At 49.6% G+C, this 13801-nt stretch overlaps 1 protein-coding gene across 1 annotated transcript in view; it reads left to right on the top strand.

Moving 5' to 3' along the window:
• Positions 1-13801, top strand: part of LOC140409441 (disintegrin and metalloproteinase domain-containing protein 12-like) — a 587674-nt gene that overhangs the window by 256963 nt on the left and 316910 nt on the right. Inside the window, exon 14 of the mRNA XM_072497874.1 lies at positions 12639-12834. Within this exon, the coding sequence (XP_072353975.1) occupies positions 12639-12834 (196 nt within the window). The remainder of the gene's footprint in view (positions 1-12638; positions 12835-13801) is intronic.

Here is a 13801-nt window from a genome sequence, read left to right as displayed (position 1 = left end):
TGGCCTCCCAAAATTCACGGTTGAGACGGACCACAGGCCACTCGTCCACATAATCCAGAAGGATTTGAATGACATGACGCCTCGGTTACAACAAATCCTTCTCAAGCTACGCCGCTATGACTTTGAACTTGTCTACACGCCAGGCAAAGAACTCATTGTTGCAGATGCCCTTTCCAGGTCTATCACCACACCGTGTGAACAAACTGACTTTGTCTGCCAAATCGATGCGCAGGTGCAATTGTGTGCCTCCAACCTTCCGGCCACTGATGAGAGGGTCATCCAAATTCATGAGGAAACGGCCAAGGATCCTCTGCTATAGCGTGTGATGCAGCACCTTACGAATGGCTGGCAGAAGGGACAGTGTCCCCAGTTTTACAACGTCAAGGACAACCTGATGGTGGTGGACGGCATCCTCATGAAGTTCAATAGGATTGTGATTCCGCAAAGCATGTGAGCTATGGTGCTCGGCCAACTCCATGAGGGTCACCTGGGGGTCGAGAAATGTCGATGCAGAGCTCGAGAGGCAGTCTATTGGCCGAGCATCAGACAGGACGTCGCCAACACGGTCCTCAACTGCTCCACATGTCAGAAATTTCAGCCAGCTCAACCCTGCAGCAACATGAGATAGTGACCTCCCCATGGTCCAAAGTCGGTGTCGACCTTTTCCACGCCAAGGGGCGTGACTATGTCCTCCTGGTCGACTACTTCTCCAATTACCCTGAAGTGGTGAAACTGTCCGACCTCACGTCGAAGGCGGTGATTAAAGCATGCAAAGAAACGTTTGCCAGGCATGGGATACCGCTCACGGTGATGAGTGACAACGGTCCCTGTTTTTACAGCCAGGAATGGTCTGATTTTGCCCGCCTACACAACTTTCGTCACGTAACCCCCAGCCCCCACTACCCGCAGTCAAACGGGAAGGCCAAAAAAGGGGTCCAAATCGTCAAGAGATTACTATGCAAGGCTGCAGACTCAGGCTCCGACTTCAACCTGGCGCTGCTGGCATACAGAGCATCCCCGCTGTCCACTGGGTTATCTCCCGCGCAGATGCTCATGAATCGCACTCTCTGCCTTCTGCCAGTCAGCCAATCGTCTATCCATACCAGGATCTTACCCTGAACACCATGGGCTCTTGAATTGAAATGAAAATCGCTTATTGTCACAAGTAGGCTTCAGTGAAGTTACTGTGAAAAGCCCCTAGTCGCCACACTCCAGTGCCTGTTTGGGGAGGGGCAAGGTTTAGAGTAGATGTACGAGGCAAGTCTTTTACACAGAGGGTAGCGGGTGCCTGGAACTCACTACCGGAGGTGGCGGAAGCAGGGACGATAGTGACATTTAAGGGGCATCTTGACAAATACATGAATAGGATGGGAATAGAGGGATATGTTCTTTGTTTAGCCCACTGTGCTAAACCAGCCCCTAGGCTTGTGGGTTTAAAGGAACTTTGTGTTATTGAAACCAGTGTATCTTAAGATATACTTTGCTATCTGTGTTAATCTGAAAGCCTGTGTTTATTTGTTGAGCTAAGTGGGGAGTAAAGGAGTATTGTTTCATTGTTCAATTTTTCATGTTCAATAAAAAGTTTTTTTTCTTGTTGTTTACTCTAATTTGCGGACCAGAAGGACGTGGAGGCTTTGGAGAGAGTACAGAAAAGATGTTGCCTGGTATGGAGGGTATTAGCTATGAGGAGAGATTGAATAAAGTAGGATTGTTCTCAGAGATGGAGGCTGAGGGGCGACCTGATAGAAGTTGATAAAATTATGAGGGGTATAGAGAGGGTGAACAGTTGGAGGCTTTGCCCAGGGTGGAAATGACAATTACAAGGGGGCATAAGTTCAAGGTGAGGGAGGATAGGCTCAGTGGAGATGTGCGGAGGACGTTTTTTACACAGAGGGTATGGTGCTGAAGCAGAGTGGAAGATTATGTCTGTTAGTAATGTAAAAGTGGGCAAAGTGGCTCCAATCACAGTGGAGTTCGTGGTAAACGGTGTTATGGATGGAAGTGGGCACTGGGACTTCAGTCACAGTGGTGGGGAGAAGACCTCACAATCAATCTCCAAAACTGGCTGGAGGTCAAATGTTCACTACGTTAGACATGAGTTATGCCGACTATCAGCTGGAGCTGGACAACGCCTCGAAGGAATATGTGACCATAAACACCCACAAGGGGTTGTACTCTTTGGAATTTAATCAGCCTGTGCTATGTTCCAAAGAATCATGGAGAGTTTACTGCAACACTTACTGGGTGTGGTTGTGTACTTGGATGAAGCATTTGTAACAGCACCTACAGAAGGAGAACACTTGTTGAATTTGGAAGAAGTATTAAGTTAACAGATGGAGTCAATTCTTGAATTTATGACACCTACAAAATTGGAAAATACGGATGATATACCATCAATTATACCACGACAGAGAGATCAAGTGAATGAAGGCTTTAATATGCAAAGAACTTCGCTATCCAGAGACTTCAGTACAAACTGAGCGCCACCCACTGGACGCAACATTATATACAGCCCTGGGAGGCGGAATCCACTGGGGTTCCAACCCAAACCATAAAGGCATATCACCTATCTGGTGAATACATTCACCACATTCACCCCCTGTTTAAAAAAATAAAAGTCCGTCGGAAGTGACGTGGGATCAAACGTTCAGTCTATCAGGTGGCCTGATCGTTCTCTTTGACCTCCTCAGCTCAGGTGGTGGTGCGGTGGGCACAGACGTCATCGACAATTGTAATTCCGGGAGCACGGCGGTCGGAGCTTCCGTCTGGCATGTCAAAGAAGGGTGGGGAGCAGGGGCCAGGTGGGTGGCTGGGGGTGACAGTGCAGGCACGGGGGAGGGAAATGGCGGCGTGGGAAGGGGGCGGTTGGTGGCGACTGATGATGCGGGGATGCAGGGAGAAATATTGGTGGGGAACCAGTGGGTGCCAGATCCCATAGGGAAACCGTATCTTGCCGTCCGTCAGAATGCACAACGTAGGCGTACTGGGTGTTGGCAGGTAGCAGCTGGACCCTCTCGACTATGGGATCCGTCTTATGGCTCCTCACATGCCTCCGGAGAAGAACAGGTCCCGGAGTTGTCAGCCAGGGTGGGAGCGAGATCCCGGAGATGGACCTCCTAGGGAAAACAAACAAACGGTCATGAGTGGTCTCGTTCGTGGCTGTGCAGAGGAGTGATTTAATGTAACGGAGGGCGTCGGGGAGGACATCCTGCCAGCGGGGAATTGGGAGACTTCTAGACCGCAGGGCCAGAAGGACGGTCTTCCAAACCTTCGCGTTCTCCCTCTCCAACTGCCCATTTCCCTGCGGGTTATAACTGGTCATTCTGCTCGATGCGATGCCCTTACCGAGCAGGTACTGACGCAGCTCATCGCTCATGAATGATGTACCCCGGTCGCTGTGGATGTAAGCGGGGAAACTGAACAGAGTGAAGATGCTGTGCAGTGCCTTTATAACAGTGGCCGAGGTCATGTCGGGGCAGGGGACAGCGAATGGGAAGCGGGAGTACTCATCAATGACAGTTAAGAAATAGGCATTGCGGTTGGTGGACGGAAGGGGCCCTTTGAAGTCGATACTTAGGCGCTCAAAGGGCTTGGAAGCCTTCACCAGGCGAGCCTTGCCTGGCCGATAGAACTGCGGTTTGCACTCCGCGCAGACTTGGCAATCCTTGGTCATGGCCCTGACCTCCTCGGTGGAGTAGGGCAGATTGCGGGCTGTCGTGTTGGGTGTTCCGATACACAAATGAACCAACACATTTGTAGATGGTACAACTCTGTTTTATTATTCTGTACAATAATAACTTTTAACTTCTGGCTGTGGTTTGTACTTCACCAGCTAACCAGCTAGCCCCAGCACTATCTTAGTGAGGCACTCAGCACATGGTCTATGTCTGAGTGGCGCGCTGTGAGCTCTGTGCTCTGAGCTGTCTCCTGGTAGAATGAGCGGGAACTGTGGTGTTCCCTGTTTTATAGTGCGTGTGCTCTCACTGGTGATTGGCTGCGATGTTGTGTGTGTGTTGGTTGGTCCAACTACCTGTCCATCAGTATGTGTGTGATTGTACCATGATATGTTAATGTGGATATCATGACATCCCCCTTTTTCACAAGGATATGTGCCTACATGGTAATAAATATTGGTGTGTACTGAGTGCAGCTGAGTATGTGTGTGCAATATTTACAACATGTACATGAGGCTAAACTATATACATAGGAACGTGTCCGGTGCAACAGAGCAACGAGGTTGTACCAATAACAAAACCAGTGCAATCAGCAAACATCGAAACAGAACTCCTGGAACGACAAGAAAGAAACACGTTAACAGTATTGTAAAACAATTCAGTGAGTCCAATGTGCAAACAGGCTCATAAGTCCAGTCTATTAGGTGGGCGACGGATTTGGGTTGGCCGTTAGGGTGGCACACCATTCATCGCCCGGATCAATGCTGTGCACTGGCATCGGCTGGTGGGTCCGACTTGGGGACATCCGGTTCTTGTTTATTACCGCAACGTGGAAGGGTTCCCGGTCGTCAGTATCACCAGTCTGCACGTCGTCAGGGTATGACTCGGTGTATGGGGGCTGAATGGCCCGCACGTCCCTGCGAGGCTGGCGGAATTGGGGAGCGTTGGCAGGTTGAGTTGCGCGATAGCGGGCAGCGTAGTGGCCCATCCTGCCACAGCGGCGGCATTGTCGCGCTTTGGCCGGACATTGCCGCTTTAAGTGTGCGGATCCACAGTTGCCACACGTCGTGACGTCATGGCGTTCGTTGCGCCACCGCGCATGCGCGGTGCGGTCCTGCGTAGAGCGTGCCTGCTCATCCCGTCCCTCTGCGTTGACGTCCCCTCTTTTGGCGCGTACAAGCGCGGGAGGCCTCGGAAAGCGCGCAAAATGGCCGCCCTCGTCTGGGCTGCGGGCCGGGAGGAACTCGATCGACTGGACCCGCTCGGCCTCGTAGGACCCCTGACGTGCCGAGTCGGCCGCCTGGAATTGGGAGTACCGGCTGGTCGCGTTTTCGTGGAGGACGCAGGTCTCGATGGCGGTGGCTAGGGTGAGGCACTTTATTTTGAGGAGCTGCTGGCGTAGAGTGCCCGAGGTGACCCCAAAACCGATCTGATCCCGAATCATGGAGTCGGAGGTGGCCTCATAGCCGCAGGACTGCGCGAGGATACGGAGGTGTGTCAAATAAGATTGAAAAGGCTCATCCTTCCCCTGCAGGTGCTGCTGGAAGAGGTACCTCTCAAAGCTCTCATTGACTTCCACGTTGAAGTGTTCCTCAAATTTTAGAAGGACCGTCTTGTACTTCGTCTTGTCCTCACCTTCCGCGAATGCCAGGGAGTTGTAGATGTGGATGGCGTGTTGCCCCGCCGTGGAGAGGAGGAGGGCGATTTTCCTGGTGTCCGATGCATTCTCCCTGTCTGTGGCTTCTTGGAAGAGCTGGAAGCGCTGTTTAAACAGCTTCCAGTTTACGCCGAGATTTCCAGCGATTCGGAGCGGCTGCGGCGGGCTGATGGTGTCCATGGCGCAGGATGGCGGGTTTCTGAAGAGGTGCAGGTAGGTCTCACAGTCGCTGGTTAGTTTCCAGTCCTGGTGGCATATCGTGTTGGGCGTTCCGATACACAAACGAACCAACACGTCTGTAGATGGTACAACTCTGTTTTATTATTCTGTACAATAATAACTTTTAACTTCTGGCTGTGGTTCGTACTTCACCAGCTAGCCTGTGGATCCAGCCCTATCACTGTCTTCGTGAGGCACTCAGCACACGGTGTATGTCTGAGTGGCGCGCTGTGAGCTCTGTGCTCTGAGCTATCTCCTGGTAGAATGAGCGGGAACTGTGGTGTTCCCTGTTTTATAGTGCGTGTGCTCTCACTGGTGATTGGCTGCGATGTGTGTGCTGGTTGGCCCAATTACCTGTCCATCAGTGTGTGTGTGTGATTGCACCCTGATATGTTAATATAGATATCATGACACGGGCCTTAATAAAGTGGGCAAGCCGGGTTACCCCCGGGTGACAGAGGTCATTGTGGATAGCCCGCAGTCGATCCTCTTGCGCGCTGGCGCATGTACCGCGGGACAGGGCATCTGGGGGCTCGTTGAGCTCCCCCGGACGATACTTAATATCGTAATTGTAGGTGGGGAGTTTGATTCTCCACCTCAAGATCTTATCATTCTTGATCTTGCCCCGCTGTGCGTTGTCGAACATAAAGGCGACCGACCGTTGATCGGTGACGAGAGTGAACCTCCTCCCGGCTAGGTAGTGCCTCCAATGCTGCACAGCTTCCACAATAGCTTGCGCCTCCTTCTCGACAGCGGAGTGTCGGATCTCAGCAGCGCTGAGGGTTCTAGAAAAAAACGTAACTGGCCTGCCGCCTGGTTGAGGGTAGCAACCAGGGCGACGTCTGACGCATCGCTCTCGACCTGGACGGGAATGGTCTCGTCCACCGCGTACATAGCGGCCTTAGTGATATCGGCCTTAATACGGCTGAAGGCTGAATGGGCCTCAGCCGTCAGGGGAAATGTCGTGGTCTTAATAAGTGGGCGGGCTTTGTCCGCATAGTTTGGGACCCACTGGGCATAATAGGAGAAAAGCCCCAAGCACCGTTTGAGGGCCTTGAGGCTGAGCGGAAGAGCGAGTTCCGTGAGGAGGCGCATGCGGTCGGGGTCGGGCCCTAGGACCCCGCTTTCCACGACGTAGCCGAGGATGGCTAGCCAGGTTGTGCGGAAAACGCATTTTTCTTTGTTGTAAGTTAAGTTGAGGGCCCGGGCAGTCTGGAGGAACTTCTCAAGGTTGGCGTTGTGGTCCTGCTGATCATGGCTGCAGATGGTGCCATTGTCCAAGTACGGGTAAGTAGCCCGCAGCCCGTACTGGTCCACCATTCGGTCCATCGTTCTCTGGAAGACCGAGACCCCATTAGTATCGCCAAAAGGGACCCGAAGGAAATGGAAGAGCCGGCCGGCAGCTTCAAAAGCCGTGTAGTGGCGATCTTCCGGGCGGATCAGGAGCTGGTGGTAGGCGGACTTCAGATCAACCGTGGAGAAAATCCGGTATTGCGCGATCTGATTAACCATCTCTGCTATGCGGGGAAGGGGGTATGCATCAAGCTGCGTGAACCGGTTTATGGTCTGGCTGTAATCCACGACCATCCAGTTCTTTCCTCCGGACCGGACTACCACCACCTGCGCCCTCCAGGGGCTGTTGCTGGCCTCGATGACCCCCTCTCTCAAGAGTCGCTGAACCTCTGACTTGATGAAAGTCATATCTTGGGCACTGTACCGCCGGCTCCTGGTGGCGACGGGCTTACAGTCGGGGGTGAGGTTCGCGAAGAGCGAGGGGGGGGACCTTCAGAGTCGCGAGGCTACAGACCTTGAGGGGGGGGTAAGGGTCCACCGAACTTCAGGGTCAGGCTTCGGATACTACATTGAAACTCCAGACCAAGCAGTGGGGGAGCGCAGAGGTGAGGGAGGACATAGAGTTTAAAACGGGCGTATTCAGCGCCCTGGATCGCGAGGTTCGCGATACAGTACCCCCGAATTTGGACCGAATGGGGCCCAGAGGTGAGGGAGATTGTTTGGGAGGCAGGGTAGGTGCGCAGGGAGCAGCGCCTTACCGTTTCTGGTGCACGAAACTCTCTGTGCTCCTGGAGTCAAAGAGGCAGGGGGTCTCGTGCCCGTTGACCTGGACGACCATCATGGAGCTCCGCAGGTGCTTCGGTCGCGACTGGTCGAGGGTGACTGCTCCAAGCTGCGGGGTAGTCTGTGTCATCCGGGGAATCGGAGTTGGGCCTTTGCTCTGGCCAGGCAGACTCTAGCGAAATGCCGCAGTCGCTACATGTCGCGGAGCGGGCTGGGCAACGCTGTCTTGGATGTGGGCCCTGACCACAGAAGTGGCCGCGCGAACACCCCATTGACGGGCTTGATGAAGCACTTCTTTAGAATCTCGACCGCAGCGTCATACGAGACCGCCTTCTCGATTAAAACAGAGATTCTGTGGCTCACCTGGGCATGGAGGAGGTGCAGCTTGCGAGTTTCGGGGATAGGTGCTCTGAGGAGCCGATATCTGCCTGGAAGCAGCGAAGCCAGCGCGAGAAGGTCTCCTTGGCTTCTGGCGCGCGGGCATCTAGATCGAATTTCTCTGGCTTGAGAGCGGGGTCCATAGTGTCGTTATTTGCGTATTAAATATTATATACCATCAATTATGACACGACAGAGCAATCAGCCTCCCCGAACAGGCGCCGGAATGTGGCGACTAGAGGCTTTTCACAGTAACTTCATTTGAAGCCTACTCGTGACTTCATTTCATTTCATTCAAGTGAATGAAGGCTTTAATACGCAACAAACTTAGCTAGCCAGAGACTTCAGTACAAACTGAGCGCCACCCACTGGACGCAACATTATATACAGCCCTGGGGAGGCGGAGCCAGAGGCGGAGTCCCCCGGGGTTCCAACCCAAGCCTTAAAGGCATATCACACCAAGCCTTAAAGGCATATCACCTATCTGGTGAATACATTCATATCATGGTGCCCCACATTCACCACAACGGATTGTCATCCAGAAGTATTATTTGTGATATATATAAACAATATAGCAGAAAATGTCGGGAAGGATGATAAGTAAGTTTGCAGATGACATGAAGATTGGCCGGATGGTTGACAGTGAAGAAGGTCTCAGGTTACAGGTCACTGAAGACAGATGCAGAGGCTCCTGTGCCACCTCCACCTTCATTTCTGTCCATCAATCTCCACTGCAGCATAAATTGGCTCCGCACGCACCTCACTCAAATTAAACACGTTAAAACAGCTCATCCTGCTCTGTGCTTTCCAGGTGATGCGTAGCAAAAAACAAAGACCAATACAGCACAGGAACAGGCCCTTCGGCCCTCCAAACCTATCCGGGTCATGATACCAGGCTTCGCCAAAACCCTCAGCACTTCCCAGTGCTGTAACCCTCTATACCCATCCTATCCATGTATTTGTCGAGATGCCTTTTGAACACCGTTAATGTATCTGCTTCCACAACCTCCCCTGGCAACGCGTTCCGGGCACTCACCACCCTCTGTGTAAAAAACCTGCCTCACACATCTCCTCTAAACTTTGCCCAATGGACCTTATACCTATGCCCCCTGGCAAACTGAGGCTTCTTTGAATTTAAAATTCCCTGCCCAGGCTTGACTTGCTCTTAGCACTCCTGAACCTTTTAGCCAAATGTCCCTTTTTTGTTGCAATTGTGGCACAGTGTTCTTGAGCTTGCAATGATTAGCACAGTGTGTGCCACATTCCACTGCATTTGCCTTTTTGTTTACTGGCTCTTGATGTGCTCTGCCCCACTCTGTGACCTTCTTGATGTGCTCTGCCCCACTCTGTGACTTTCTTGATGTGCTCTGCCCCACTCTGTGACCTTCTTGATGTGCTCTGCCCCGCTCTGTGACTTTCCTGATGTGCTCTGCCCCACTCTGTGACCTTCTTGATGTGCTCTGCCCCACTCTGTGACCTTCTTGATGTGCTCTGCCCCACTCTGTGACTTTCCTGATGTGCTCTGCCCCACTCTGTGACCTTCTTGATGTGCTCTGCCCCACTCTGTGACCTTCTTGATGTGCTCTGCCCCACTCTGTGACCTTCTTGATGTGCTCTGCCCCACTCTGTGACTTTCCTGATGTGCTCTGCCCCACTCTGTGACTTTCCTGATGTGCTCTGCCCCACTCTGTGACTTTCCTGATGTGCTCTGCCCCACTCTGTGACTTTCCTGATGTGCTCTGCCCCACTCTGTGACTTTCCTGATGTGCTCTGCCCCACTCTGTGACTTTCTTGGTGTGCTCTGCCCCACTCTGTGACTTTCTTGATGTGCTCTGCCCCACTCATTGTTGGCAGCCATCTCCATGCCCTAAAAAGCTTCGAGAGCCTTCTTGAAATTGGGTGGCTTCCCCCAACAAACGATACGGTGTGTTGAGCTCATTAGTGCCACAAACCAATCTGCCCTTGAGCATATCCTCTAACACTGCCTTTAACTTCCAGTGCTCAGAGAGTTGATGCAGTTCAGCTACAAAAGCAGCTGCAGACTGACTGCCTTTCGAAAATGACTATGGCACTTAAAACATTGAACAATCACTGAAGGCTTAGGGTGGTGATGATTCTGAACAAATGAACAAACTCCGCTAATTAAATGTTCCCCGGTTTACGAGATGTTAAATTCCTCATTAGCTTGTAAGTGGTCCCGGCGGATTGGGGGTGGTCCCGGCGGATTGGAAATTAGCAAACGTGACACCACTGTTTAAAAAAGGAGGAAGGCAGAAAGCGGGTAATTATAGGCCAGTGAGCTTAACTTCAGTAGTAGGGAAGATGCTGGAATCTATCATCAAGGAAGAAATCGCGAGGCATCTGGATGGAAATTGTCCCATTGGGCAGACGCAGCACGGGTTCATAAAGGGCAGGTCATGCCTAACTAATTTAGTGGAATTTTTTGAGGACATTACCAGTGCGGTAGATAACGGGGAGCCAATGGATGTGGTATATCTGGATTTCCAGAAAGCCTTTGACAAGGTGCCACACAAAAGGTTGCTGCATAAGATAAAGATGCATGGCATTAAGGGGAAAGTAGTAGCATGGATAGAGGATTGGTTAATTAATAGAAAGCATAGAGTGGGGATTAATGGGTGTTTCTCTGGTTGGCAATCAGTAGCTAGTGGTGTCCCTCAGGGATCAGTGTTGGGCCCACAATTGTTCACAATTTACATAGATGATTTAGAGTTGGGGACCAAGGGCAGTGTGTCCAAGTTTGCAGACGATACTAAGATAAGTGGTAAAGCAAAAAGTGCAGAGGATACTGGAAGTCTGCAGAGGGATTTGGATAGGTTAAGTGAACTGGCTAGGGTCTGGCAGATGGAATACAATGTTGACAAATGTGAGTTATCCATTTTGGTAGGAATAACAGCAAAAGGGATTATTATTTAAATTATAAAATATTAAAATATGCTGCTGTGCAGAGAGACCTGGGTATGCTAGTGCATGAGTCGCAAAAAGTTGGTTTACAGGTGCAACAGGTGATTAAGAAGGCAAATGGAATTTTGTCCTCCATTGCTAGAGGGATGGAGTTTAAGACTAGGGAGGTTATGCTGCAATTGTATAAGGTGTTAGTGAGGCCACACCTGGAATATTGTGTTCAGTTTTGCTCTCCTTACTTGAGAAAGGCCGTACTGGCACTGGAGGGTGTGCAGAGGAGATTCACTAGGTTAATCCCAGAGCTGAAGGGGTTGGATTACGAGGAGAGGTTGAGCAGACTGGGACTGTACTCGTTGGAATTTCAAAGGATGAGGGGAGATCTGATAGAAACATATAAAATTATTAAGGGAATAGATAGGATAGATGTTTCCACTGGTGGGTGAAAGCAAAACTATGGGGCATAGCCTCAAAATAAGGGGAAGTAGATTTAGGACTGAGTTTAGGAGGAACTTCTTCACCCAAAGGGTTGTGAATCTATGGAAATCCTTGCCCAGTGAAGCAGTAGAGGCTCCTTCATTAAATGTTTTTAAGATAAAGATAGATAGTTTTTTGAAGAATAAAGGGATTAAGGGTTATGGTGTTCGGGCCGGAAAGTGGAGCTGAGTCCACAAAAGATCAGCCATGATCTCATTGAATGGTGGAGCAGGCTCGAGGGGCCAGATGGCCGACTCCTGCTCCTAGTTCTTATGTTCTTATGTTCTAAGTCTTTGCTCCTCATGCACTCAGGAAAATTGAATGGTTTTTAGCCTCGTCTGCGATTCCATTTGCTCGGAAAAATTGTCCCAGCTTTTCCACATAATCAGTCCAGATATCATGCCCGTCCACAAACTCACTAATAGTCATGAACACAGCCATTGCCGCCGGCCATGTTGCAAACTAGTTACTCACTGTACAAAGCGTTTGTCGCCATGCTGCACCTCAAATTGTTTTCTTGTCATTTTTAATCCTCGTCACCAGACTTGACCACAAGAAAAATAGTCAAACACGTGATAAAAGTTAAATCTTCTGTACTTCAGAAAAACATTGAGGTAGTAATACAGTTTGGCTTCAGACACCAGCAATAGCTAAACACAAATATAAACAAGCTCCTTGTGGCTAAATTGAAAACCTGTGCAAGTCAGCTGCAATGAAATCACACCGCATACGCCCTTTGTTAAAGTCAGCCATATATGTATATAATCTCACTGACTGTATCAAACCCAATGAATAATGAGATATATCTCACTCAATAAAATAAATATTGGATGGTCAAATAATGCTCACTAACTGAGCAACAGCCATTAGATGATCAGATATATCTCGCCAACTGAATTGGACCCAGCTTATCTGAGTCACCCCCCTTGATGATCAGATATTGCTCACTAACTGATACAATGGAAGATGAGATACAGCTTGCTAACCAGCAGAAAAATTGTAACAAAATTAGTTTGTGTTGACACTCAGTTTAATTTTTATTATTTCTGAAGACTGTTAGAAATATAACTTGTCATTTTACAATGTGAAAAAGTAGTGAGTGGTGGCAATTGTGGGTGTGACATTGGAGCTGTGGTGGTGTACTGTGCTGCAATCAGACTTTCTGCTATTTATTGACAATACAAATGAATGTTATTGATTTATGGCCAAGATTACAACATGTTCCTTTAAATTTGCAGTTTATAAAACCAAACCGAATTTGCAGGAAACCTATTGGCGAGTGTGATTTTGCAGAATACTGCACAGGCTCATCGTCACATTGTCCAGTCAACGTGTTCAAGAAAAATTTTCATCCTTGTGGAAATGCAACTTCATATTGTTATAACGGTGCATGTCAGACACTGCAGACTCAGTGCCAGGATATATGGGGACCAAGTGAGTACACAGCACATGGAAAGCAGCAGTGTCAGATCAGCTTTGGGGATTTTGCTTTTCTTCTTCCAAATCTTTTTCTTCTCTTCCATTTACTGTGTTGTTCGATTTTGTGCTGTAAGACTTTAGAGATCTTTGCACCATCGAAGGCAGGAACAGGCTTGGCAGTAGGACTTTGTTGTCAATCAACTTTATTGAGAACAAATCAGAACTAGTTTATCAAGTTCTCAAATAAACTATTTCAAAAAGGTTCAATGTGGAATATACTCTCATATATGAAACCTGGACAGCAGAGACACACAATGGTATCTGTCACTGCTTTGATCTTATTGTCTTTGAGTTTCTTTCCTTTGTCATGTCTATTTTTATTCTTTCCTCTGGATGGTCTTTCTCTCTGCCGTGAAGAAGACAAACTGAGGGCATCCTTTATTCTGGCTATTATCCAATTAATCACTCCCTCACTCCAATTGGCAGCCCTGTGTGTGAGGGCACTTTACTTGACCAATCAGGAATAGTTTATATGGCTGTTGCTCACCTTCGATATTTAAAACAATAATATCCTTTTGGGCGGAATTTTGAATTTTGTACTTACGTTTGCATCGGGCGTGAATGGCATCAGGAGCACAAAATATCGTGAGAGGCACAAATCACGTTGTACGTTGGTGGGATTCCCTGTTGTGATTGTCCTCGTCTCCGCACCAGTAATATAATGGGTTTCCCACCATGTTGCACCATTCTAATACTTCAGCATCTCAACAGTGGCCCCCTGGCAGCAATCGTCCACACATGCTCAAAGATCCGGCGGAGGCAGTGTGACGTCACGGCAGCGCCATTTACAATAGCTTTTTAAAAATGGGAAACTGGAGAGCTCACTGCCAAGGAGAGTTTGGAAGTGAGTGTGCACCTTGCCATGGACAACTGCTGCCGACAAGGGGAGAGAGGGCGTCAACAAAGTTGGGGTAAACAGCCT

The sequence above is a fragment of the Scyliorhinus torazame genome, chromosome 3 (genome assembly GCF_047496885.1).
Source record: "Scyliorhinus torazame isolate Kashiwa2021f chromosome 3, sScyTor2.1, whole genome shotgun sequence".
Classification (NCBI taxonomy): Eukaryota; Metazoa; Chordata; class Chondrichthyes; order Carcharhiniformes; family Scyliorhinidae; genus Scyliorhinus; species Scyliorhinus torazame.
Note: the sequence above shows the minus strand (reverse complement) of the source record. Positions and strands in the feature narration are given on the sequence as shown.